The following is a 25631-nucleotide window of genomic DNA, read 5'->3' on the forward strand; positions in this document are numbered from 1 at the left end:
TCTACAGGAGAAAGATGGGCGGTCTCCTCCAATGCAATTTACAGCCTCTGAAAACCCGCTGGAGGGTCAGCTGAGTCCGTTCCAACGCGAAGGTACACAGCAATACCCCACCAGCAGGGAGCCCCGGTGGCTTAGTGCTAAGGAGCCGTGTTGCCAATCCAAGGACAAACGGATTGAATCTACGCCCTGTTCCACAGGCGAAAGAAGGACCACCTCTTCCCGTGAGATCTACAGCCTCCGAAAATCCACTGAAGGGTCAGCCAGGAGTCGGTTCCAGCTTGACCGTACAGAACAGCAGCCAGCCCTCCATGGGAGAAAGCCGTGGCAGCGTGCTTCTGGAAGGACTTACAAGCCTTGGAAGTCAGTTCTACTCTGTCCTCCAGGGTTGCTAGGAGTGGGAATTTATTCAATAACAATGATTGAAAAAAGAAGGGGAAAAAAGATGTTATTGTTGTTGTCATGTGCTGTTGAGTTACCTGCAACTCATAGCAACCCTCTGTACTTACAGCAGCTCTGAAGCCTGCCCTGTCCTTAGCCAGTCTCCCTGACTCTGACACACCCACCCCCATTGCCCCGGTTACTGTTATCAATCCATCTCATCCGGGGTCTTCCTCTCCTGGAGACATGCCCAAAGTACGTGAGACAGAGCTTCAAAATCCTAGCCTCCAAGGAGAAACTTGCTTTCACCCTCTCCAAGACAGACCTATTCATTTTCTTGGTGGTCCTGATTCCCAAACCAATATGTTGTTGTTAAGTGCCGTCAAGTCGCAGGTGACTCATAGCAACCCTATGAAGCCGAGTCCTCAACACTTGTTTGTCTCTCATCATCTCTCCAGGTTCATAGGGTTTCCGGAGGCAAGCTATTACGGAAGTGACTGCCACTCCTGCTTCCAAGCTTGTTTTAATCGGGGAGCTCCACCCCACTGTCTTTCCGAATTGGGTAACCAACCATTAACACATTTGACACATCAGTGTCATAGTGTTCAGCCTCACAGCAAGCACAGGTTACGGCTGTACGGCAAGTGGACACATCAGGGCTATATGACCTAGAGGAACGTTTGAACAAAAACAATGAAAGACAGGCCCGAGGGCCATGGATTAAAAGTCACCCACCTTTGGCCTGGTGGCATCTCTTTCTGTCCACTGGGTCAAGGGATCTCTCTCTATCTTGATGTTATTGCCCCAGTTACTGTATCAATCCATCTCATCTGGGGTCTTCCACTCCTGGCCACGTGCCCAAAGTATGTGAGACAGAGCTTCAAAATCCTAGCTTCCAAGGAGAAACTTGCTTTCACTCTCTCCAAGACAGACCTATTCATTTTCTGGGTGGTCCTGAATCTCAAACCAATATAAAATAAAACTTTCTTTAAAAAGAAAAAAATTCCCAAAACTCACCTCCAAGCTCCTTTGGCTGTCAAACATGTCAAAGTTGTTTTAAAAAAAGCCCTTTGCATTAAGTTGATTTTCTGCTCCACGGGGTTTTCAGTGGCAGCTTTTTCTTCAGCTATAGATAGCCAGGCCTTTCTTCTGAGGCACTTCTGAGTGGATTTAAACTTCCAACTTGGGCTCATTAACCCTTTGCACTGCCCAGGGTCTCTGCTGAGGTCTCTTTCTCTCTTTCTTCCTCAAATTACAGTCAAGTCAGAGCTGACTCATCACTGACCCTGCATTAGGTTTCCAGGGCTATAAATTGCACAGAAGAGGACTGCGCTCACCTTTCTCCCACAAAGCAGCCGGTGACTTCGAACTGTGGAGGTATAGCCTCTGGGTTAGCAGTATAACTCCCTACAGACATGAAACTCTCCAGAACCCAAAGACGCGACACTGTGTCCCGTGTCTCTCAGGATGACGGTGTGATCCCCCCCACAAGAGCAAGGCCACGACATGTAGACATGCCCCTCCACCCAGAGAGACCCTGCTGTGCTCGGAACAGCCCTCACAGACCTTTCACTCATTTTAGTAACATTAATCTGCTGATCAAATCTCTTTCTCGTGTCCTCAGGCACAAAAAGCCACATTAATGTGCAACGCAGATGGAGCCCTGGTGGTGCAGCACTTAGCCAAAAGGTGGCCAGTTCAAACCTACCAGCCACTCACTCAGTGGAAGAAAAGATGACCTGCTTCCAGGATCACAGCCTTGGAAGCCAGTGGACAGTTCTCCACTGTCCTGTAGGATTACCACGAGTCGTAACCAAGGCAACAGCACGTTTGGCAATGTATACAAAGCCCCAGGGGAAGGAACAGGCCAGCCCTCAGCCCACCAACAAGTCAGCAGGTTTGGGCTTTTCTCAGCTCGCCTGCTCTGCCATATTTGGAGAAAAAACTCCACATTTTTTATTTAAAGTTGTTTTTGAGACTTCATAGATGCCTCTCTTAAAATAAAATAACAACCAAGCGAGCTATGGTGGCCTAGTGGTAAGAAACTGCACTGCAATCCCAGAGGTGCTCGGTTCGAATCCACCAGATGCTTTGCTGGTAAAAAAAAAAAAAATTTATATATAAGAACCAGTTCACCCCAATCCATAGTGACCTCGAGTGTGGCAGGACAGAGATGTGCCTCACTGGGTTTTCCATAGCTGGTGTCTCTATGACTGGAAACGTCAAAGTTTGTAATTGGCCATCTCAGGTGTAACTGTTGGCCTGTCTCCAACTGGAGGAAAAAAGAAAAAAAGAAATCAAAGATGTATGGAAATAGGGCCACTTGAAGTTCAGCCTTCTGAACCTGAAACAAGAACCACTGCGGACTTAGGTAAGAGAGCTCTGGCAGCCTAGTGGCAAGAAGCTGCGCTGCAAACCCAAAGGCGCATGGTTCAAATCCACCAGCTCCTCCTCTGACTCAACAGCACACAACAAGATGCTAGAAGGTCTTAGAGACAGTGGGACACAATGTAAAATTAAATTAAAATGGTAAGACCAGGATTGCCAGTCAGATAGAGACTGGTGGAAACCCCAAAACTATGTGGTCCTAGTAATCCTTCAAGCCTGGAGACTCATCTGTCCTGGAGCCAAACAATGTCGTTGTTGGGTGCTGTCACGTCGTGTAACCCCAGGTACAACACAGTGAAACGCTGCCCAATCCTGTGGCGCCCTCACATCCCTGCTCTGCTTCAGCCCGTCCTGGAGCCGCCGCCAGTCCATCTCACTGGGACTTCCCCGGTTCCTGCGCCTTTGCTACACCCGGCATAATGTCTTCTCCAGGGACTTGTCCTTCATGACAACACCCCCAAGTGCGTGAAACTGAGTCTTCCCACCTGTTTCTAGAGAACACACTGACTGTACTTCTTTGGAGACAAACATGTTTATTCTTCAGGCAGTCTGTAATAGTTTCAGTAATCTTTACTAAATCATTGCTCAATAGCATGGATTCTTCTTTCTTCTTTTTTCCTTGTCCAACTTCCTCACGAGGCCATTGAAAAGGCTCTGGGGTCGATAAGGCACACTTCAGTCTTTACAGTGGCATCCTTGCTCTTATACTTTACAGAGGTTCTTGGTAGCAGATTTGCCTATTGAAAAATGTCATCTGATGTCTTGATTGTTGTTTCCATGGACATTGTGGACTCAAGTAAAATTAAATCCTTGATGACTTCAATTTTTTTCTCCACTTATCACAATGTTGAGTGCTGGTCCAATAGTCCTGAGGATCTTTATTTTCTTCGTGTTAAAGTGTAATCCGGAGACTGAAAGCTACAGTTGAGCGTCTTCAGTAAGTGCTTCAAGTCTTCTACTTCAAGCAGAGCTGTATCATTTGCATCTCACAGGTTCTTAAGGAGTCTTCCTCTAATCCTGATGCCTGGTTCTTTGTATAGTCCACTTTTCTCAGATTATATGCTCAGCATACAGATTGAATAGATATGGTGAAAGGATCATACACACACACACATACATTTTCCTGATTTCAAACCATGTGGTCTCCCCTTGTTCTATTGAGACAACTGCCTTTTAAGGCCTCTTGGTTAATGTACAGGTTTGCATAAGCACAGTTAATGAGTAGCAGCACAATGAACTATACTACCCAAGCTCTCTTGCATAAGCACAATTAAGTGTTCTGGGATTCTCATGCTTCTCAGTGCTATCCATCATTTATTATGATCCACACAGTCAAATGCCTTTGCTTAGTCAATAAAATACAAGTAAACACATTTCTGGTGTTCTCTGCGTTCAGCCAAGATTTATGTGATGTCAGCAATGATACAGCCCTTGTTCCACATCCTCTTCTGCGTCTAAGTCAAACAACAGACAGGTCCAAGAGGTGAACACCACCTCTAGGGAGGGACATACTCCATAGAACAGTCAAGATAAAAGAGCAGCATTTGCTGAGGACAAAGTTCAGAAGGCAGGAAGGGTTAGGAACGGAGGAGGAACGGAAATGGGAGATATAGGAAAGAAGTGGGATGAGTGATGTTACATTGTGGGCTTGCAATCAAGAACAGGAAACAACATCTGTAAATTGTTGGACAGGAAATGGATCTGTTCTGCTTTGTGAGACTTTGTCCGATTATCAATGAGGAATTTAAAATAAAATCGGCCGCTAGAACTTTCTTACAAGGTGTCTCTGGGTGGGTTTGAACGTCTAACTTTTTGGTTAGGAACCAAATCAAGTGTGTTAACTGTTTGCATCACTCAGGGACCAGACACTTGTTCAGACCAGACCGTCTGGGACTGAGCAGGTTGCTTTGGGGGAAGGCAGTGGCAGGGGCAAGAAACTTCTTTGTGATAACTGAGAGAATCCCCCTGCAGAGACACAGTGTGTGCCCCCGTCCTGGTGTTGTAGACGTTTTGTGAACCTGAAGGTGTCAGGAGAGTGAACAGCACCACCTCTGAGATACAAGGCGGAGATGGGAGATCCTCCTTGGCCCATGGCCTGGACCCAGACGAACAGAGAGAAAGCCAAACAGCAGAAACCAAAAGTGAAATGAACAGTTCATTTGCTGTCTTTAAAACTGTCTCATGAAATGGAAATGACCCCACTTAAAAAACAAAGGGAGAGGAAAGGAGGCCCTTTCTCAATGGGAAATAAAGGAGTCTTTCCAGAGCAGACTTAAGTGCAACGGCAATCTTACAGTGGATGGTGCAGGATGAGTTGTCCGTCTGCTGCATGCACGGTGCCTGTGAGTTTGATGAGCCCAAGGGCACCTAACAAGACACCTAGCAACACAGTAAAGGATGCGGCCCAGGCCCTGGGTGTCAGCCCCGAGGTTGGGAGCACTCATTCCTGGTCACAGAAACTCGGCAGAGTGAGAGGGGAATCCTCCCTCCAAGGCCTTTGAGTTCATTGGAGAAAGTCAAGCGACCCACATGTAAACCTAGCCCAGGGTTCATTTATAAATAACCCTGGAACATTTTGTTGTTTTCAGCGTTGTGGGGCTGGGTTTTCTCAGTACAGAGGACTCAGGGGAGATGTGACAATCATGATGGGTCCATGCCAGAGCCCTGGGATCATCGGGACCTCATTCAGACCACGGAACAACTGTCTCATTCAAGACCCCAGGCCGGCTCTTCTCTGGACCAGCCCAGCATGTCCGGGGCGTCGCACCCTCAAAGCGCCACATCGGGGGGCAAACCCTTCGGATTCTGAGACTGACCCAGGAAGTTTGGCCTGGGCCTGCCTGAGGCTCCTGGTCACCAGCTGGCTTCAGCCCAGGGGACAGTCCTACCTTGGAGCCTCAATGTCCTCTTTTGAGAACTCAAAAATACTACAATGTTTTACAAACCCTTTGACGGAAAGAATGCTAAGGAAATGCCAAATAAAAGTCAAAAAGCAGAGGCCTAGGATCACAGACAGGGTGGGGATGACTCATGTGCTCCCCTGGGGTGATGAGGGAGAGGAGGAGGCACGCGAACTAGCGTTTTTTGTTCCATATGTAATTCTGCTTCATCCTCGGAGATGGGGGTTTGATTTCAGCTTTATAGATAAGGGCCAGAGGGGAGATAAGTGAGGAATGAGGGAGGGAGTCTGGCAAATCTCTGAGAGAGAAAATTCCAGACAAGAGGAGATCCAAGATATTTTTCTTTTTTTAAATGTGTTGACCTATTGCCGTCAAGTTGATACCAACTCATAATGACCCATCGTTTGGAGAAGGGCATCGAGCTTGGTAAAGCAGAGAGTCAACACAAGAGGAAGATCTTCAATGAGACGGATTGACACTGCGGTTACAATGATCATGAGGGGTCTCAGGTCAGGGTGTGTGTGTGTGTGTGTGTGTGTGTGTGTGTGCAGATACACGCTAAAACATTCGACAGTACAATTTCCACATTTAAAATTGTTTTGACAAAGGAAGCTCTAGTGGCCTAGTGGCAAGAGCCTGCACTGCAATCCCGAAGGTGCACAGTTCAAATCCACCAGATGCTCCACTGGAGGAGTAGGAATCTCCTCTTGTGCCAGTCGGATCCAACTCAATGGGACACAACAACGGAAAAAAAATTTTTTGACGATGTGAATGAAAGAATTTGTTATGTCAAGACCGACTCCAGCTGGTTTTCAGAGGCAGGGAATCACGTAGGAGGAGTTTGTCCACCTTCATCTCCTGGAGCAACTGGTGGGTTTGAACTTGGTTTGACAGCATAATTCCTTACTATGAGGCCACCCAAACTCCCTACATTAAAATTCATGACATTCAGAAAAAAATTCTTTAAAAAAAACCCCATGACGTTCTATGTCTATACTGTGCCACACAACCACTCCCTTCTTTGAGAGCACGCCATCACCCCAGTGAAGAAAGAATTCTCGCTTTCCCCTCCCTCCCACCCTGGCTAATCATTTATAACTTTTGGTTTATATTTACTTACTTCTTATACCTGAGAGCATATAATACTTGTCCTTTTGTTCCTGATTTATTTCGTTCAACATAAAATCTTCTGCAACAATGTGCTTACGTGCAGAAGAGGTTGTGAAGATGATGCAGTTGACAACCAGAGACCAGAGCATCGCAGGATGTAGGTGGCAATGGGTACAACTCTAGAACTGCTTTCCCATTCAACAACTTGCATTTTGTGTGACAGTGTTTGCAATTCCCACAAGGACGCCATTTCTATCTCCCCTTTCCTATCTCTTCTTGCCTTTAAGCTTTATTCTTGGGGCAAATACTGCCGTTTTTGACGTTAAATGGTCTGTTGTCTTAAGGAGCGTTGCTGCTTACCCTAGAGACCTGTCTTTGAGCTTCAAGTTAGACTTAGTGGGTCACAGACGTTTAGATATCTGACCTGCCTTTCTGGGAGGTTTTTGCTTTTAGGATCAGGTTTTATGGTGTGATGGTTTGTTTGTTTTTAAATTGGAAAATTTAGAATCATCTGAAACTGGTATCAGCAGACTCGTGGGCAATGGGAATAAGTCTTAGTGGGCTCTGGACAAAGTCCTCTTGACAAAAGTCAGCCTCTGACCATTGTTAAACTTTATTCTTTTTTTTTCAATTTTATTCTTTTGTGTGTGTGTACCATCAAATTGGATCTGACTGGTATTGGAGGAGATTGCCCCTCCTTCTCCAGCAGAACAGCTAGCGGATTCAAGCTGCGAGCCTCTGGGATTGCAGTGCAGCTTCTTGCCACTAGGCCACCAGAGCTCCCTTAAACTTTAAAATAAAACTTGAAATAAAGGGGGGGTGGAAGATGACGCAGATGGGTGGGGGATCTTTCTGTACACAGGGTCACTAGGGGTCACAGTGGCATCTAACAACAATGACGACCATGTTTTCAAGGTATAGTCCATGTTGGGACATGCATTGGGCCTTCATTTCCCCGTGGCTGCATAATATTCCATTATTCCTGTGGAAAGGAGCCGTGGTGGTGCAGTGCTTTGAGAGCTTGGCTCCTGACCGAAAAGCTGGCTGTTTTAGTCCATTGGATGCTCTGCCTGAGGAACACAGGGCAATCTGCTTCCCTAGAGATCGAAGCCTTTGGAAACCTGCTGGGACAGTTTTTCTGAGTCAGAAAAGACTGGCTGGCAGTCAGTTTGGTTTGTATACCTGTGGGTGTAATCCTATTTACAACTTTCTGTTGTTATAGACTGTCAAGTCATAACAGACCCGTAGCTGACTCTCCAGTGGGTTTTCACTCTTCTTGTTGTTGTTGTTGTGTACCACTGAGTCAGATCCGACTGTCACAGGAGGAGATTGCCCCTCCTTCTCCAGCGACACATCTAGTGGATTGAACCACGTCGCTTTGAGATTGCAGCACAGTTTGCTGCCAATAGACCACTGGCAATAGATACTGGTTCCAGGATGGTCATTCAGACAAACAATCAAGGTACTTTACCAATAAAGTGTGCAGATTTTCCAAGGTCATGGGGAATGCAGAAAATTCACCTTGCAAAGTCCTTTTGAGATGTCTCATTGGCACCACTGGGAAACTTAAGTGCGAATATCCGATTCTCCCTCTGAGGGTCCCCCTAGGAGTAAGCAAATCAAGATGTTTTCACTTACTTAGTGAGTCTAAGATTATCCCTTCACGATCTTCAATAATTTCTTCTCTTGATTTGCAATTAGGGTTCTCTTATGTAATTTGTTAACAAGCATGGGGTCTTTGAAAATAATAAGGGGGTTTTTAAAAAAAAGGGGAAGCAGAATGTCATGTTTTTCTTCTCCTTTTTACTGTGATTTTAGCGACAGTTGACAGAACACATTTTTCCTTTCCACTCTTCCTGGACATCGTGTTTCAGGACTGTGACTGTGGTCTTCACAGTATAGCAGCACTCCTTCCTCTTCCTCCCTGTGTTTACCATTTGCACCCGTCCTCCTGTCCTATCTCTGCCTGCTTTCCAATCCTTATCCCGGGCAAATGCTGTCCTTTTGATCTTGTATGCGTGACTTGTCAAGTCAATCACCTTGCAATAGAAAAGGGTACATGGGGCTCAGAACAAGGAAGTACAGCTTGGTGAAGGCAGAGGTCATGTTGTATAAAGATTGCCAGTGAGGAGTTCAAGCTGAAAAGAGACAGGGACTTTCCACTGAAACCAGCAGAAACCCTTCCCCTGGAGCCAGTAGCCTGAATTGTTACTTTTGGGCTTCTGAATTGTGAGAAAATTAATTTCTGTTCTTTAAAGTCACCCTTTGTGGCATTTCTGCTAAGCAGGATAAGAGTCATGTACACAGCACACCTTGGCTCTCCCGGAACACCCTTCAAGCCTTAGGATCCTCGTGGGAGGACAGAGAAGGGAGGGCTGAGTCTGGAAGCTGCACTTACTGCAAACTGGTTGCATTTCCAGGAAGGAAGTTCATTGAGAGCTACCAAGATTACAAATGCTCAACTTCAGGAAGTTGTCCTAAGGTGGATTTTTCACACTTGAGATATGATGAATGTGTAGGTGGAGAGGATTAATGGAAAAGGGGGAACCCCCAATGAGATGGATTGACACAGATTGTAACAATGGGCTCAAACTCGGCAGAGACTGAAGATGGTGTAGGATGCATTGTACAAAGGGTTTTTATAACTCAACGGCACCTGTTGTTGTTACAACGTTATGTGCGTTGTTACAACGTTGTTTGCGACTCATAGTGACCCTATGTACAAGAGCCCTAAATGCCGTTCTATCCTGTGCCAACCTCACTGTCTCAAACACATTCATTCCCACCACTCCACTCACAGAATCGATCCATCTCATCGAGGGTCTTCCTCTCCTGTGCTGCCCCTCCACTCTCCCAAACATGATGTCCCTCTCCAAGGACCAGTCCCTCCTTGCAACATGCCCAAAGTATGTCAGACGAAGCTTCAGAATCCTTGACTCCAGGGAACATTCTGGCTTCACCCTCTGCAGGACAAACCTGTTCGTTCTCCTAGCAGTCCATGGTATATTCAACACTCTTCTCCAGCACCACAGCTCAAAGGCATCAATCCTCTTTCTATCATCCCTACTCATTGTCCAGCTATCCGATGCATAGCACATAATTGCAAAGACTATAGCCTGGATCAGGCGCACCTTAGTCTCCAGCCTGACATTGTTGCACTTCAGTACTCTTGAGAGGTCCCTCACAGCTGACTTTCCCAATGCAATTAGTCTCCTGATTTCCTGACTGCTGTTACCAAGAGTGTTGACTGTGGAGCCAAGCAAACTAAAACTGTTAACTATCTCAATCTCTTCACCATCCATACTGATGCTGCCAATTGGCCCAGTGGTGAGAATCTTTGTTTTCTGATATTCAGCTTCAATCTGTATTGAAGACTGCAGTCCTTGACCTTCTGCAGCAAGCACTTCAGGTCCTCTTCAGTTTCAGTGAGCAGAGTTGTGTCACCCGCATAACGCAGGTTGTTGACGATTCTTCCACCAATCCTAATGCCACATTCCTCCTCGTACAGCCCAGCATCTCGGATGATCTGTTCTGCATACAGATTGACAGTTTATAGCACCTTTGTGAGAGCAAAAGATGGGATGCAATATAAATGTCATTCTATTTCACAGAGAAGTACTTGCTTTTAGAAAAGTGACATAGGCAGGGTTATTCTAGGAGTGAGAAGAGAGGGAGGCAGGAGATTCACTGGAGGATGTGTGGACAGGTCAAGAGTGAGGTAGGAAGGGCTAGGAGACACAGAGGTTAAGCTGGACTAGCTGGGATCCGAAGTTGTCAAGAGGGCCCAGCTGGCCTACAAGACCCAAACCTAGGAGGCTTCAGGGGTTCAGCTATCAGCTGCACTGTGCTGACATTCGCTTTAAAACACAGAAGAACCTGTTTCTCAAGGGGCAGATGCAGAGAGAAAGCAAAGGAAGGGGTGGCCCATCCCAGGAGCGCCCAGGCACGGTTCCTATTATCTGCAGAAGATCAAATCCAGCCTTGGCAGCAAGATGGTGATGAATAGACCAAAGGTCTAAGTGAAACGAGGAGCAAAGGACAACCAACCCTCCCTTTTCTATTCCATCAGCTGGAAGAAGAGTGAGCTAGTGGAGTCACCTGGAATAACCCAGGTATCAGTTCCATCGAAAGCTCAGTCCCCTGTTTGTACCAAGTCACCTTCTGCATCTGGGAAAGAAGTGTACCCAGTGCTGCGTCCCTGTTCCTCCAGGCCCAGACTGAGGGTCTGTGGTTCCCTCTCCTCTATAAACCCAACTTTTCTTCCTTCTACCTCTGATCTGCCACGACCTGGCTCTCTCCTTGGCTAGTCCATCTCCCCGGCCCAGGGCTGGGCTCCTTCTTCACAGAGGAACACAGAATGATTTTGTTTCTTTAGTTGAGACACCAGCCCTTGTCCTGAAGCCCCCTGTGGCTGCTTCCACCCTAACCTCACATCTCAGTGAGGTTTGCTCTGACTGTCCTCACTTCTCACCCTCCGTCCTTGCTCCACTTTTGTGCTCATGACCCTCACGGTATCCTCACTACTGTGCTAAGTCCCACCGTGGTACTATGACCACCTCATTCTCCTGGTCTGCTCCGTTGTCTGCTGTGAAGAGCATTTCCTCCCAGCGTTCCCTGTATGTCCTGCCCCTTTTCTGCTCTGCCCGTTCTTACACTGTCAGCTATCTGCGGGGAAAAGGCTGACAAATTCAAAATCCAAATCCACTGTTACCATTGTGTTGAGTCAACCTCATGGTAAATCTCCCTCAAGTTTTTTTCTTTTTTTAAATTTATTATTAATTTCAATGAAAATGTACAGAGACTTTGGGTTTCCATTCACTCATCGTTGTGATTTTCTCCCCTCCCAACCCTCCCCCTCCCTCAGGTTCTTGAGGCTGTAACTCTTTATGGGAGGAGACTGCCCCATCTTTCTCCCTTGGGATTCAAACTGCTGACCTTGTGGTTAGCAAGCCAACACAGAACACACTCCACCACGAGGGCTTCTTCAGAAAGTAGGAGTTTGCACTTGAACAACCGGGAGGAGGAAAGAAAAATTAGAGGCAGCGTGGAATGCATAGAACGGGGGTCTTGAGAACAGACCACAGACACAGAAGGAACTGAGACTTCTTCTCTCAGCAGAACTTGATCCCACAAGAGTAAGGGGTAGGCAACCACGTGTCTCTCACCTTCCCTCTCTTGTCCCCACTGAATTCATCCCCTAACATTCTTCTAGCATTTGAGTGCTCATGCCAAGCTCAGCACCGGCCAGTATCTTACCACTTCTCAGCCTCTTTACCAGCTTACTTTCTTCCTGGGTGTTGGTACTCAGCCCTCCAAGTCTCCTCCTAGAAGCCAGGGAGATGCCCTGGAGGCCACCAAACCCCCAGGCTCCTTTAGGATCTGTCCAGGAACCCCTCTTCCCTACCTCCACCACTTTGGTGTCCTGACATTGGTTACATCACAATCCTAAAAGCTCTGACATCACCCACTGATGGTTCTCACCAGCCCAGACAGCTTAAGGAGGACAACGTGTGGCCAGGGATGATGGCGGGGACACAAGCTTAACAGAAGAGCCAAGAACTGGTAAGGGTGGTGGGGGGCTATGGCCACAGCCAGGTCAGAGTGAAAGCTGGTAATGGTGGTGACCCTGAGCGGAACGAGGAAGTATTTGGGTTCTTTTAATTCCCCCTAAGATCCCACAAGACTCCATTGTTGCCCCACATTTACCCTCTTCCCCACATAGGGAATTTCCGATTTCACTTCCTCAAAACTCAAGTGGCTGGAGGGCCTCCACTTCCTCTGCACCCCCCTGCCCTCGGCCCACAGCTGCAGGCTCCTCCGAGAGGCCTCCTCTCCCCCTCCCTCCATGCCCCCCACTCCCCGCGCCCACTCCCCAGCCCTGGCCCTGGGGGCTGAGCAAGGGTCAGGCTTCTTCTTTCTATTTTCCCTCCCTGGTTACCGCCCTGCCTTGAATTCTCTAGCCCCTCGGCTTCTTCTAGCAAACTTTTATTTCTTCCTCTCCCAAAGGAGATAAAAGATGAAGGGACGAGAGAGTGTGTGTGTCATGGAAGATGGGAAAGCAGGACAGGGCAGCGCAGGAAAGGAGGGACCATGGCCCCGGGGTCCTCTGACTCGTCCGAGGATTCTTCCGTGAAAGATCTAATTAGGGACAAACTGGGTGGCACTGGGGTGTGTGCTCAGAAAACTGGGGTGTATAATCGAGTGTCCTTCTTGGAGCCAGGAGGCTGGGTGGACGGGTGTGTGGGGACTCGAGGGCTGGAAGGCGGGTACGGCTTCTTAGAGACCGCCACTTCCGCCCCACCAACCGCAGCACTTCCGTGAGCCGCAGGGGGAGGGGGCGGGGCAGGGCCAAACAGGTGCGGTTGCCACGGTACCAGAAATGGCTGCTAAGGCGGCTAAGGGGGGGCGGAGATACCGCTGCTAAGGCGGCTAAGGAGGGGCGGAGATACCGCGTCTCGCGATACTTGACACCAGCCAATGGGAGGCGGGGGAGGGGATGGACGTGGCGCTAGCTGGTGGGCGGAGAATGGGAGGGCTCTGCCCCCTCCCGCCACGTGCTCGCGGTGCCTCCCGGCGGGCGCGCGCGCTCGGGCACGCGCGCTCCGGCACGCTGGCTCAGCCTTATAAAGGGCGTACGGCGCGGCGCGCGCTCCACTCCGCAGAGGATACCTCCTCCGGTCGGCTAGTGTCGTGCGCTTGCGCAGTGAGGGCTGCTCCCGCCCCCGGCCCCGCCGCCGCCTCTCCGCCGGCCGGCCCGGCCCCGCCTCGGCTCCGGCCATCGCCGCGCTCTCAGTCCCTGCTGGTCTGCCCGCAGCAGCCAGCCCCGTGTCCAGAAGCATGTTCAGCTGGGTCAGCAAGGATGCCCGCCGCAAGAAGGAACCGGAGCTCTTCCAGACAGTGGCCGAGGGTCTGCGGCAGCTGTACGCGCAGAAGCTGCTGCCCCTGGAGGAGCACTACCGCTTCCACGAGTTCCACTCGCCGGCCCTGGAGGATGCCGACTTCGACAACAAGCCCATGGTGCTCCTGGTGGGCCAGTACAGCACGGGCAAGACCACCTTCATCCGGCACCTGATCGAGCAGGACTTCCCTGGGATGCGCATCGGGCCCGAGCCCACCACCGACTCGTTCATCGCGGTCATGCACGGCCCCACCGAGGGGGTGGTGCCCGGCAATGCGCTCGTGGTCGACCCGCGGCGCCCCTTCCGCAAACTCAACGCCTTCGGCAACGCCTTCCTCAACAGGTACTGTCCCGGATTCTGTAATCGGGGAGGGAGCCAGGGCTCGGACCCCGCGCTCGGACCCCTATCTGCCCCGCCCGCAGCCCCCGCCGTCCTTTGTCTGCGAGGCCCCCGGCGGGACCCTCCGCCACTACTCCCGGGGACAGAGAACCCACTCCGGGGTCCAGGGAGTGGACGTTACTGGCTTCCCGACTTCAAGCCCCCGGGATTGTCACGATCATCAGTTTAACTCTCAGACACCACCACCCCACCCCACCCCCGTGCAGACCCCAGCCCCACCGCCCCAGGAAATGGGGACCGTGGTGGGAAGGTGACAGATTCCAGCCTCCCTTTCTTGGTCTCCACCCTGACCCGTCTCATCCTTCCCCGGGGCAGACTTCAGGCTCGGGGTGACGCACCCAGTTCATTCAGATCTCTCCCCTCCTCCCCCTTGGCTTCCTTTCAGGGGTCTGTTTCTTAAGTGTAATGGAAAAACACGATGGGCCTTCTAGCGGTTCGCTGGGTTGACTGGTGTGTGTTTCAGCCCTGCCTCTGTGGGGCTCTGGTCTATGGAGGTATGGGGGGTTCGGCTATGATCACAGGCCTGGGAAGGCCCTCTGTACTGATGGGGCCACCCTTGAAGGGTGCCCGAGACAGTGGAGTCCAGACCCCAGGTCCTTCTGCAGACACTCAAGGAAGGCTTCCCCATCCATCAGGCCTCGGTTCAGTGGTAACACCCACCTCCTTCCATTGAGGGTGATCCTCAGATTCTCAGAGGGCTTTTGAATGAAGGGCCGTGACCCCCAGCTCATCTTTCTCTAAAAGAAATCAGAAGGCTGATCTGTAGCCCCGGTTTGCTCCGCCTCCCCCCAGGGGACATGAAGAATTACTTCAGCTCCTGCCCCCTCTCCATGGGCCTTTCAGAGTCTGAGTCTAGGGAAGAACATGGAAAAGAATCCCTGAATGTGGCTGGCCAGCTCTCCGCCCTGGTCAGTCGCATTCCTTTCTAGATACCCACAGAGGTGGCCGCTGAGCCCCAGGGCCAGCCAGTGGCCCCTCTGCTGGCTGCACGCAGCTGACCGGTCCCTGCTGGCGGGCTTCTTGCTTCTTGGCCCTTTCTAGGAGTTTTCACTTGCTCTGGTTTAGGCGGTCAGGGGCTCGAGTTGAGAGAAGCCACCTCCCAAGAGGCGAGTCCTCTCAGCCCACTCTGAGACCCGCCTGTCATAGGAGAGGTGGAGGACACAGAGATTGGCCATGTCCATTCCAGGTTGGTGACATGTCTGGCAGCTAATGTTCACCCCAAGTGTGAGGTCTCTGCTTGCACCCAGGATCTTGGGGACATTGGAGGGACAGCCAGCCGCCCCTTCCTCTCAGTACGTCGCTTCCGAGTGTGAGAGCAAGTTTTTCAGATGGGCACAGCCCTGTTTTCAGGTCTGGAGACCTGGGGTGTCATCGAGGCAGCCGCCATCGCCCTTCCACCAGGGTTGAACCTGTGTCTCAGCGGGCCTGCTGACTTTTGAAAGTCACATAAGTGAGAGGCTGCAGCCCCAGCGACCTGGCGTTTGGACAGCCTGTCAGTGTTCACTGCTGCTTCTGCCTGGAGGAGCCACCAGGATCACTTGTACACACTAGCCCCTCAGATGACCACAGGACACTTCTCTGCTGGCTGCCACCACCATCTCTAGCAGGTCTCTGACCATTAGCGGCTGGCCCTCTCAGTACAGGGTGGGGGCTTTGCACTTCAGTGTCCTGGGTCAGGATGTGTGGGACACAGAGCCGCCGGGGAGGGAGGGAGGACACTTTGTACAAAGGGGGCTTTTCTCTGGCTGATGCAGCCTCACCCAGACTCTTAAAGTGACCCCATTGAATCATGAACTTGACTTTCCGGCCATTAAACCCAAGCAGCTGCTCTTAGGACAAAATCAGATGGAGCCAGCCCAGGCAGGGCGCAGTCTGGTGTCCCAAGAGTGTGTTGTGAAAACGCCACCTTGCATAACCAGTGTCCCCTGCTCATAGTGAGCGGTGCAGCCGGTGCCCCTTGGGGGGTCAGAAGATGCCAGGCCTCTCCGATGCTCATGCTCGCTCGGCTTTGTTTGGCGGACTCCTGAGTCCAGGTGTGAACCTGCGGGCTCCCCACAGGAGGGTTTTGTGGTGGAATGTCTCAGAGCACCTGCCCGTTTGCTCTTTCCTGGTGCACTGTCATTGGTAGAATGCAGGAGTCAGCGTGGAGTCCTGGTGGTGCTATGGTTAAAGCCCTTGGCTGCCAACCGAAAGCTTGGTTCCACGGGATAAAGATGTGACAGTCTGCTGCTGCCAAGATTTGGAAACCCTGTGGACCAGTTGGCAGTTCTTGGGGGTCGTTCCGTTGGAACTGACAACGCAGCGTGGCTCTGGTTTTGGTTTTGGTTTAATGGTGTGCTTGCTGCTGGCGCCAGTGAGGACATGGGCCAGCGTTTGCTCAGCCTAGGCTCAAGTCAGCTGGTTCTGTACTGTTGATGCTTGCAGACATCACCTTTCACCCCAAGCAGCTGTCCAGCTGCCTGTGGGCACTTGGGGGGTAGGGCTGAAGGCACATTAACTGGCTTCAGTTTCTCATACTCTCAGTCAAGCAGCTCTGGGCCTGCGTCCTCCAAACAACGGGCATTTTCTTCGCTCACAATACCTTTTTCAGAGAGATTTGTAAAGGAGCTTCTTTTTGTGTTCCTCAAAGACTCCCAGCTGTCAGTCTGCGTAGCCCCTCCTTGTTCTTGACTGTTCTCAGCTTAGCATAGAACCCTCGTCCTTGAATCTCTGACACCCTGGCATTGTTTTTGTTCATTGGCTTTGATTTCTAGAGAATAGTGTGTCTGTGCTTCACCCCTCCCCCATCACCAGCCAGCCCTTGGGCCCCAGCCGTTCCTGGTCGCCCATGGCTGTCCCTTCACCCTGGCCTCTGGGCCCAGCCCCGGAAGCAGTAAGAAGGGACTGTCTTTCTTTTATGTGTGGGAATTTAGCCAAGTGGTTGAAAATTTCAGCACTGACTTCTCGGGTCCCTACATCACCCTCCTGCTTCCTCTGTGGGTTTGAATGGTGACGGGGGATGGAATGCTTACTAACATGTCAGCAACTTGGAAGTTGAACTCTGGAACTCCAGGGGAAAGGCTAATGGGGGGAAGTGCTGATGTGGGTCAGTTTCAGCCTGTTGGTTGGGTTCCCAGTTCCGACAGCCCAACTGTGTGCTAGCCACCCTTCCCTGGATACAAAGATGACGATGACAGCCGCTTTTAACTCGCTGGTTTCCGGAAGGGAAGCCAGAGGTGGCAATGAGGGTGTGTGGGAGGCGCTGCGGTCACATTAAGAACCCTGCGATGGTGAACCTGAGCCTTGTCTTTGTGTCTTGCCCCCACAGGTTCATGTGTGCCCAGCTGCCTAACCCCGTCCTGGACAGTATCAGCATCATCGACACACCCGGGATCCTCTCCGGGGAGAAGCAGCGCATCAGCAGAGGTAGCCGGCTCCGGTCAGACCCCTTGAGCTTGCTTCCTGGGAGGTGGATCCGATGCCGCACTTGAGTTTTCTTCCCGCCCTGGGCTCTTGTTTCCTATGCCCCCAAGTGAAGCCCATCACAACAGGGGCCTTTTGTCCCCATGGTGCTCCGAGCACAGAGATCCGGACACGTCTTTCTTCCCCTGCTGCCCTGCTCAGCGCAGAACAGAGTGAGCACTGCCAGCTTGGTGCTGCTCTTGTGCCTTCCAGCCCTGAGAGGCAGCTAGGGCTGTGGGATGTAGCATTTTCACTCTGGGCATTGGTGCACAAGCGTTCCTGAGTGTTGCAAAGAGTTAGCATTCAACTGTCAGTTAGAAGGTTCAAACCCATCCCGAAGTACTTCAGAGAAATGCCCAGTAGCGCCTTTCTGAAAGGCCACGGCGTTGACAGCCCAGTGAGGCAGTTCTGCTCTGCACACGGGGTCGTGCGAGTAGGGGTTGGATTGGCAATGACCACTTACAGTAACATCCCATTAGAGGATGAGGACCCCTGGTTCAGGAGGTGCCTGAGCTTGACTGTTTCTGCCAAGGCCCCTTGTGATAGAAGGCAGTGGATTGTGGGGTCTGACTGCTTTCGGGGTGACCAGAGGATAGGTGCGTGGTGGTACCTGGCTGGAGAAAGTGGCAGCTGCCCTGAGTCTGCATGTGAAACGAAACCAGCTCAGACTCACTGGAGGGGCTGCAGGCTGTCGGCCAGGTTGGTTTGTTCATTAACTTGCAAATCTTTTTCTGGACTCGGGTCCCTCTGGGCCACCCAGCTGTGGGGAACTTCAGGGGTGGGGGCTGTCCTTGCCTCTCTGTGGTGGCTGTGCGGGGGCGGGGGCCCTGTTCTGGGAGCTGAGAAACCTGCTTTTTTGTGGTCCCGGCCGCGAGCATACCGAAACCATTCTATCTGTGTCTACCTCTGGTCTAAGTCAGCAGCTCAGCTTGTCGGCTCTCCTCGCCCCAGTGATAAATGTCACTCCTGGGATCGAGAGAGGAGGTGGGAGCGCTTGGGAAACGGCGAGAGCTGAGTCTGTTCTCTTACCCTCCTCCCTGTTCCAGTCTGGCTTTGAGGAGCCGCCCACCCAGCAAAAGCCCCGTTATTTGGCTAGAAAAGTGGAAGGAGTTACTCTTAACAAACAACCACAGGCGTGTTCCTTCTAGCCTGCCTCCTGGGCTGAGGCTCCATGGCTTTATCTTGAAGCTGGAGGAGAGGTGGGCATGGGTGCCCAATGCCAGGTGGGCATCAGGTAGAAGCCAGACCACTCCAGGGCTTTGCTCAAAGCTCCTGCCCTTACAGATGGTCATTGGTGAGTGCCCAGTAGACAAGGTAAGCGCAGGCTTAGTGGTGCTTGTTATGTGCCGTCAAGTCGTTTGCCTCTCATAGTGACCCTGTGTACAACAGTTCTGAACCTTGCTCTATCTTGAGCCACCCTCATTGTCTCTGACACATCTGTCCCCACTACCCCAGTCACTGAGTCAATCCATCTCATCCAGGGTCTTCTTCTCTTGTGCTGTCTGTCCCTCCACCCTCCCAAGCAAGATGTCCCTCTTCGAGGACTGGTCCCTCCTTGCAACATGTCCAAAGTTTGTCAGACAAAGTTTCAAAATCCTTGCCTCCACAGAGCAGCCTGGTTTCACCCTCTCCAGGATGAACCTGTTTTCCTAGCAGTCCATGGTATATTCAGTACCCTTCTCCAGCACCACAACTCAAAGGCATCAATTGTTCTTCTATCATCCTTTGTCATTGTCTAGCTTTCTGATGCATAGCAAGTAATTGCAAAGACCTGGGTCGACCACACCTTATTCTCTAGACTGACATCATTGCTCTTCAGTACTCTGGAGAGGTCCCTGACATCAGATTTTCCCAGTGCAATTTGTTTTTTTATTTCCTGGCTCTTGGTAGCAAGAGTGTTGATTGTGGAGTCAAGCAAGCTGAAGCAGTTAGCAGTCTCAGTCTCTTCACTGTCTGTCATGATGTTGCCAGCTGGCCCAGTGGTGAGAATATTAGTCATGTTCCAAATGGGGAGCTGTTCCCTTTAGGCTAGCAAGTGAGCACACACGGAAAAGGTTCACTGCTACTTAGTGTCGTGGTGTGTTTGTCAGGTGCTGCGGAGCAGTCAGAACTAACACTGCCCGGTCCTGTACCACCTCCCGGTCCCTGCTGTGCTCCAGCCATTGTTACAGCCACTGTGTCAGCCTGTTTCATTGAAGGTCCTCTTAATTAATCAGTAAACACAAGTAAATGTGTGCTTACCTGGTTTACTAGGTACTTTGCCCCTGTCAGGGATTATAGGTTTGAAAAGAGGCTTTGGTTCTGTAGGAAGATGCTGTGGGGTTGGGGGAGGGGCTGACGCCTCCCCATCTATAAGCAAAATCTTCTGTGTGAAAAATACCACCACTTTATAGTAAGCAAACACAAGGAAATTGTTGCTTATCGGGGCACCTGACACCGTCAGTACACATCTTCAGATGAGAGAGAACAGAAAAGAAAGGTGTCTTCCCAGAATGCCACGAGCTGCTAGCCTGCCTTAGGGCAGAGAGGCGTGGGAGCAGGCTCTGGGGTCCTGGGCCCACGTTGATATGAGGGAACTCAGAAACAGCTGTTTTCCACCCGTTGTGAAGCCCCCAGCCTCGAGTACCAAGCTGAACTGTCCGAGAGGTGTAGGACACATGCCTCGATGTGTAGCATACGCCACCCCGTCCCCTCTTGGGGTCCAGCTCTCCTGTGGCCTGTGCCCTTTGCGTCCTTTCCTGGACAGGGCTCTAGAAAGCCCAGCAGTGATGGCTCCACGTACTCGCTCTGCCAGAGGCACTTTGCACAGGTCCCCCAGTCAGTGAGTGGGCAGATTCGAAGTGCACTGGACAGGCCAGCTGTGCAGGGACCTGCCTCTGCAGATGACAGGAGTGCAGAGGAGTCAGCTGACAGCTGCCTCATGCCCTGAGCTATGGGTGTGGTCCTTCTTGGCCTGGGGCAGCCAGGCTGCCCTGTTTCTGAAGGGGACCCTCCTGGCCCCATCAAGAGGAAGATGTGAGCCCCTGTGATTGGCCGAGGGATTTCTTACCAGGAAATACAGGGAGCAGGGAACCTGTTCACTACACTCCATGTCCCTCCTGACCCCCTGAAGGTGCGTTCATGGTGTAATCCATAGGAAGGTGCGTTGCTGACCCAAAGCCCATGCCTCTCTGCAGCGGCTTGGATCCGTTGAGGGGAAGATGGATAACTTCCTCCCGTGTGATTTACAGCCTTCAGAAGCCTGCTAGGAGGGCCCGCTGAGAGTTGACCCAGCTTGAGGACGAGGGGTCTTGGTTTAGCTCTGCTACACTAACAGTTACCTCACTGCAGTTGGCTTTGTGTTTGGTGTCCGTGTTTTCCGGGCAGGAGAAAACCAGGACAGTAACTCTCAGACGTGCTGGGTGTGGCCTACTAGAAGTGGTGATCACTAGCTGGACAGGACCGTGAGTGCCTGTCTCCTCAGACACCCTGCTCTTCAGTCACGCAAACCACCCCGTCCGCTGGGACCCAGCCACCTCCCGCCACAGAGGAAGCTGGCGTCGGGCAGGCCTCAGGCTCCTCAGTGCTTGCAATGTGGAAAGCAGGTGTTTCCCGCCCAGAGAAGAGAGTACAGGTCCTGGGCGAGCAGCCATGTCTCCGTGGGCCCTGGCCTAGCTCCCTGCCCCCAGCATGACCTCCACGAGGTGCGAGGACAGGAGAGGTGCTACTGACGTCCACTTCATCCCACTCATCTGACTGACCCCTTCCGACATTTTCCTTTCCCCCACAATCCCCAATGTGTTCAGGAAATTGTGTCTGGAAAGATAAGGTAGGGTCGTGCAAGCCCACGGGAGAAAGACGTGGCTGTCTGCTTCCGGAAAGATTACAACCAGGGGAGCCCCTCAGGGAAGCCATTCTCTGCCCCTAAGGGCCACGTGGCTCAGGAACAGCTCCACGGCAGTGAGTTGGATCTCTGCTTTGGGGTGCAGGACCTGGGACTCCCAGAAGGCTCTGAGAAGAACCACAAGGAGAGGGTTTGGGGCGGGCCTGGCCAGCACTGCCTGTCATACATGACTTTAAAGATAATGTCCTCCTGTGTCAGCAGAGAGAGGTGGCCTTTGGGGACATTGTTCATTTTTAAGTGCTACCTCTGTGACTGATAAACAGCATTCCAAAGGGCATCTGGGGCCCAGCCAGGCGGGTGCCCTTGGCTCCTGGGACTGCTGATTCCAGGCACAGCCCAGGCAGTGCCTGTGAGCCAGGGGCCTCCCATCGTGGGTCCTCAGAGGGGCCACCCAGAGTCCAAGCCTGGGAGGCAGGGGCTTAGCCAGCTCACGCCCCTCTGTTGTCCTCACTCCTGTACCTCAGTTTCCCCCTGAAAGGGAATTGGTGTTCCCTGTTGGACTAGGAGAGCTCGCCCTGGCCAGCCATCCGCTGGCTGCTGCCGTGTGAACCTGCTCTGTTTATCAGCACAGCAGCTGCATCTGTGAGGAAGCTACTTACTGCCCAGATGAGGAAATGGGCTTAGGAAAGCCCAACCCAGATGCCACAGGCTAGCAAGTGTCCGGATCGCACCCCAGCAGGAGGGGCCCTCACCCGGAACCGTGGTCAGGGGATCCGAGAGCCTGGCCTTGGACAAGGCTACGCCCTGGGAAGTGGGAGCTCCCTAGAAAAAGCTCCAAGGCTGCCTCTGCTGCTCTCCAAGGCCAAGGTCAGGTTTGAGTTCAGGCCTGTGGATACAACCCTGTCTCAGACCTCCGTAAGTTCAGTTCCAGGTGACTGCAGTAAAGCTCATGTTGCAATGAAGCAAGTTACACACCTTTTCTGGGTGGTTATCAGTACAGATATAACCTACGTTATTACTGCGGTGGTGTCTTTAAGTATGTACCAGTGTCTGCGAATGCTTGAAGCCTTGTGAGGATTGGCAAGCACTAAGCAATGTTGCTGGGAGAACAGTGCTGGGCAACTCGCCTGATGCAGGGTTGCTACCAACCTTCAATTTGTTGATTTTTGTTTTCTAAATGCAGTATCTGGGGGTGTAATAAAACGAGGCATGCCTGGCCCCAGAGCCTTCATTCTCAGACTGGACCTGTGCATGGGTTTTCATTAGCATTGCTGATCTCACGCCACCCCGCACCGCCTCCAGCCAGACACCACCCTGAGTCCTGCTGAGGGGGCTGTGGGTGCCCGCCTGCCCCTGCTGCCACCCTCAAGGCCTGGACTCCTCACTGCCCAGAGCCTGCTCACTCTGCTCTTTACTGGCCGGGTGGGGCCTCCCCGCTGCTGACCCTGAGGTGGGGCTGTGTTGTGGATGGCTCTCCCTTCCTGTCCACCCTCGCTCCTGACCAGCCCCGGAGGGGCCTCGCCCTTTTAAGCCCCTCACAAGGGCTTTCTGCAGACCGTCGGGCACTCTCTGAGGTTGTCCAAAAGCCTGGGATTAGACAGTGTTCCCTTAGGGCACAGCACCCACCACACAGAAGTTCACATCCCAGCCCAGCATTTTAGGAGCCAGTGGCCCCTGGGAGCTGCTTCGATAGTGCCTGCCTTGGGGCTTCTCATTGCTGAGGACTGGAATTTACAGATTTACAAGTTCTGTTTCACCTTGTGCTGCTAACTGGCCGTTTGAATTCACCAGCTGCTGCTTAGGAGCTCTGATGGCTTAGTGGTAAGGAGTTGGGCGACCAACCCAAAGGCAAGTGGTTCAAATCCGCCAACTGCTCTGTGGGACAAAGATGGACAATCTCCTCCTGTGTGACTTACAGCCACTGAGACTTCAGTGGAGGGTCAGCTATGAGTCGGTTTAGATGGCACATAACTCCAGAAACTGCTTCCGTGGAGAAGGGTGGGCAGGCTCCTCCCTAACGCTGACAGGCGTGGAAGTCCACTGGAGGGTGTCCGTGAGTCAGAAATCATATAGATGGTAGTGGGTTTGGTTTCATTTCTGAGTCCTGCCCAGTGCCTCGGAAGCTCTGAGGGCCAGCTGGTAGGGAGTCGTGCCGCCAACCCAAAGGAAGGAGGTTGGAATCCACCCGACGCTCCGTGGGAGAAAGATGGGCAGTGTCCTTCCGTGTAATTCTCAGCCTCTGGAAACCCGCTGCAGGCTCGGCTGTGAGTTGGTTCTGACTCCATGGTACACAGCCAGCCCCACCCCACTGCCTGCCACACACGTGTTGTCATGGGCCTGCCCTCTCCTGGTCCCCAGCTCATGGCTTGTGCCCCGTGTGTCACAGAGAACAGCAGCTCCCGAGGGGTTTTCAGCCTCCGTCTTGGAGCAGCAGCGGCCCTGGGCCGGTTCCAGTGACTGGCCCTTTGGGTCGCCGTGGATTGCACACTGCTTGTTCCTGAGAACGGCACTGGAATGCCAGGGCTTCCCAGACTCTGGAACAGGGAGACGTTGTTCTGAGTCACAGCCTCGCCCATCCTGAGGACGTGCTGACTCAGCCGGGTTTTCCCATCAAATTCCAGGACCTCCTCTCGGGGCTCCCCAGCCTTAGAGGAACATCGCTCTTTGGAATCTCCCTCCACAGTCCCCCCTCCGCAGCCCCCTCTGTCAGCTCTAGCTGGGCAGACCTGGCTCAGGCGTGGTTACGGGCGCTGAGCGTAGGGCGTACTCGTGCCCCGTGGAGGAGTGGTACCAGGGCGCACAGCACGCCACCTGTTCCACCGGCTGCGAGCACGTTGGCGGCGGTGGCAGCTGGTGCGCGAGCCGGTGAATGCTCACTTCTATTTGGGGCGAGAGACATTCTTTATACTCATTAGAAGCAGGTCATTGCCTACACACATCCACCAGAATCTGAGCTTCTCGAGCCCAGAATGCAAAGCCTGTGAATAAATAATCGCAAACATTTACAAAGCACTTCCTTCGACTGCCGGCACTCCCTCTGCTGTTTGAGGGGGAAGACTTGTTATTTTCGCTTTGCGGATGAAGAAACTGAGGCTCAGCTGGACTGAGGAATGCTGGGGTCACGTAGCTAGCGATGGACAGGGGGTGCTGGCTCCATGTGTGCCCAACTCCAGTGTCCTTCCTGTCCCTTGTTGCTTGTCTTCAGGTTAGATTTTTAGTGGTGGCACTGTGGTTAAAGTGCTCGCTGCGATCCCCAAACTCAGCTCTTGGAACCTACTTTGCAGGAGACAGATGGGACAGTGTTTGCATAAAGATTTACAGCCTTGGAAAGCCAAGGGGCCAGTTGTGCTCTGTCCTGCAGGGCTGGACACCAGGGCGGTGGGTTTGCTGTTCTGATTTACATCACATATGGAATCCCTGGGGTGCAGACGATGAATGTGCTTGGCCACAGAGAGGTTGTAGATTTGATCCCTCTGAGGGACTTCTGGACAAAGGCCTGGCATTCTACTTCCCAGAATCCAGGAAACCCCACAACCTACTCTTGACACACTTCAGTCGACCCAACGCCAGCTGCGTGGCTTCTTACAGAGCAGTTGCACTGCCCCCCAGTTGGTCCTGAGCCTTCATGACCTGTGGACAGGGGAGAACTGCCCAGAGCATGCCCAGGGCTCACAGCGTTCTCCCACGAGCAGCAGGTGGGTTCAAACCCTTCAAACCCTTTAACCACCAGAGCTGCTCGTGTGTATTGTTGTTGCCGTCGGGTGCCTTCCAGGCTGTCCTGACTCCTGGTGACCCCATGTCCATCCCACACCTTCCTCACAGTCGGCGTGATTGGCCCCACGTTGGCAGCTGCTGTGTCATTACCGAGTGTAAAACTCACGCTTTCTCAGTGTCCAGCTTTATGCATTTTGACAGTGTGTACTGTCCTGTAACCGCCACAGGAGGATATTCCCCTCAGAGTCCGTGTGCCCCTTTGCAGTCAGCCCCAGGCGGTCCCCTCATCTGACACTTGGCCTTCAGGTTGCACCTTTTCTAGAAGGTGACCTCGGACTTGCACCAGATGGATCCTGTTATGCCTTCTCTCTCACTATCTAATGCTTGCGAGGCTCGGCCGTGTCTCAGTGGGGCTCGGCCGTGTGTGAGCGGCTCAGCCGTGTGTGAGGGGCTCAGCCGTGTCTCAGTGGGGCTCGGCCGTGTGTGAGGGGCTCGGCCGCGTGTGAGGGGCTCGGCCGCGTGTGAGGGGCTCGGCCATCTGTGAGGGGCTCGGCCGCGTGTGAGGGGCTCGGCCGCGTG

The 25631-nt window shown here is 52.3% G+C and overlaps 1 protein-coding gene across 2 annotated transcripts in view; it reads left to right on the top strand.

The window, feature by feature from the left end:
* Positions 1-12235: 12235 nt before the first annotated feature.
* Positions 12236-25631, top strand: part of EHD1 (EH-domain containing 1) — a 23892-nt gene continuing 10496 nt past the window's right edge. The window contains exons 1-3 of one of the 2 annotated variants that reach the window (XM_006901467.1): positions 12236-12338; positions 13591-14017; positions 17382-17479. In XM_006901467.1, the coding sequence (XP_006901529.1) occupies positions 13614-14017; positions 17382-17479 (502 nt within the window). In that variant the 5' untranslated portion in view covers positions 12236-12338; positions 13591-13613. Of the gene's footprint in view, positions 12339-13318; positions 14018-17381; positions 17480-25631 lie in introns of those variants that run through there. The other variant, XM_006901466.1, reaches the window with a different exon arrangement.

Source organism: Elephantulus edwardii, unplaced genomic scaffold (assembly GCF_000299155.1).
Source record: "Elephantulus edwardii isolate Elephantulus edwardi_28Jun2011 unplaced genomic scaffold, EleEdw1.0 scaffold00328, whole genome shotgun sequence".
Classification (NCBI taxonomy): domain Eukaryota; kingdom Metazoa; phylum Chordata; class Mammalia; order Macroscelidea; family Macroscelididae; genus Elephantulus; species Elephantulus edwardii.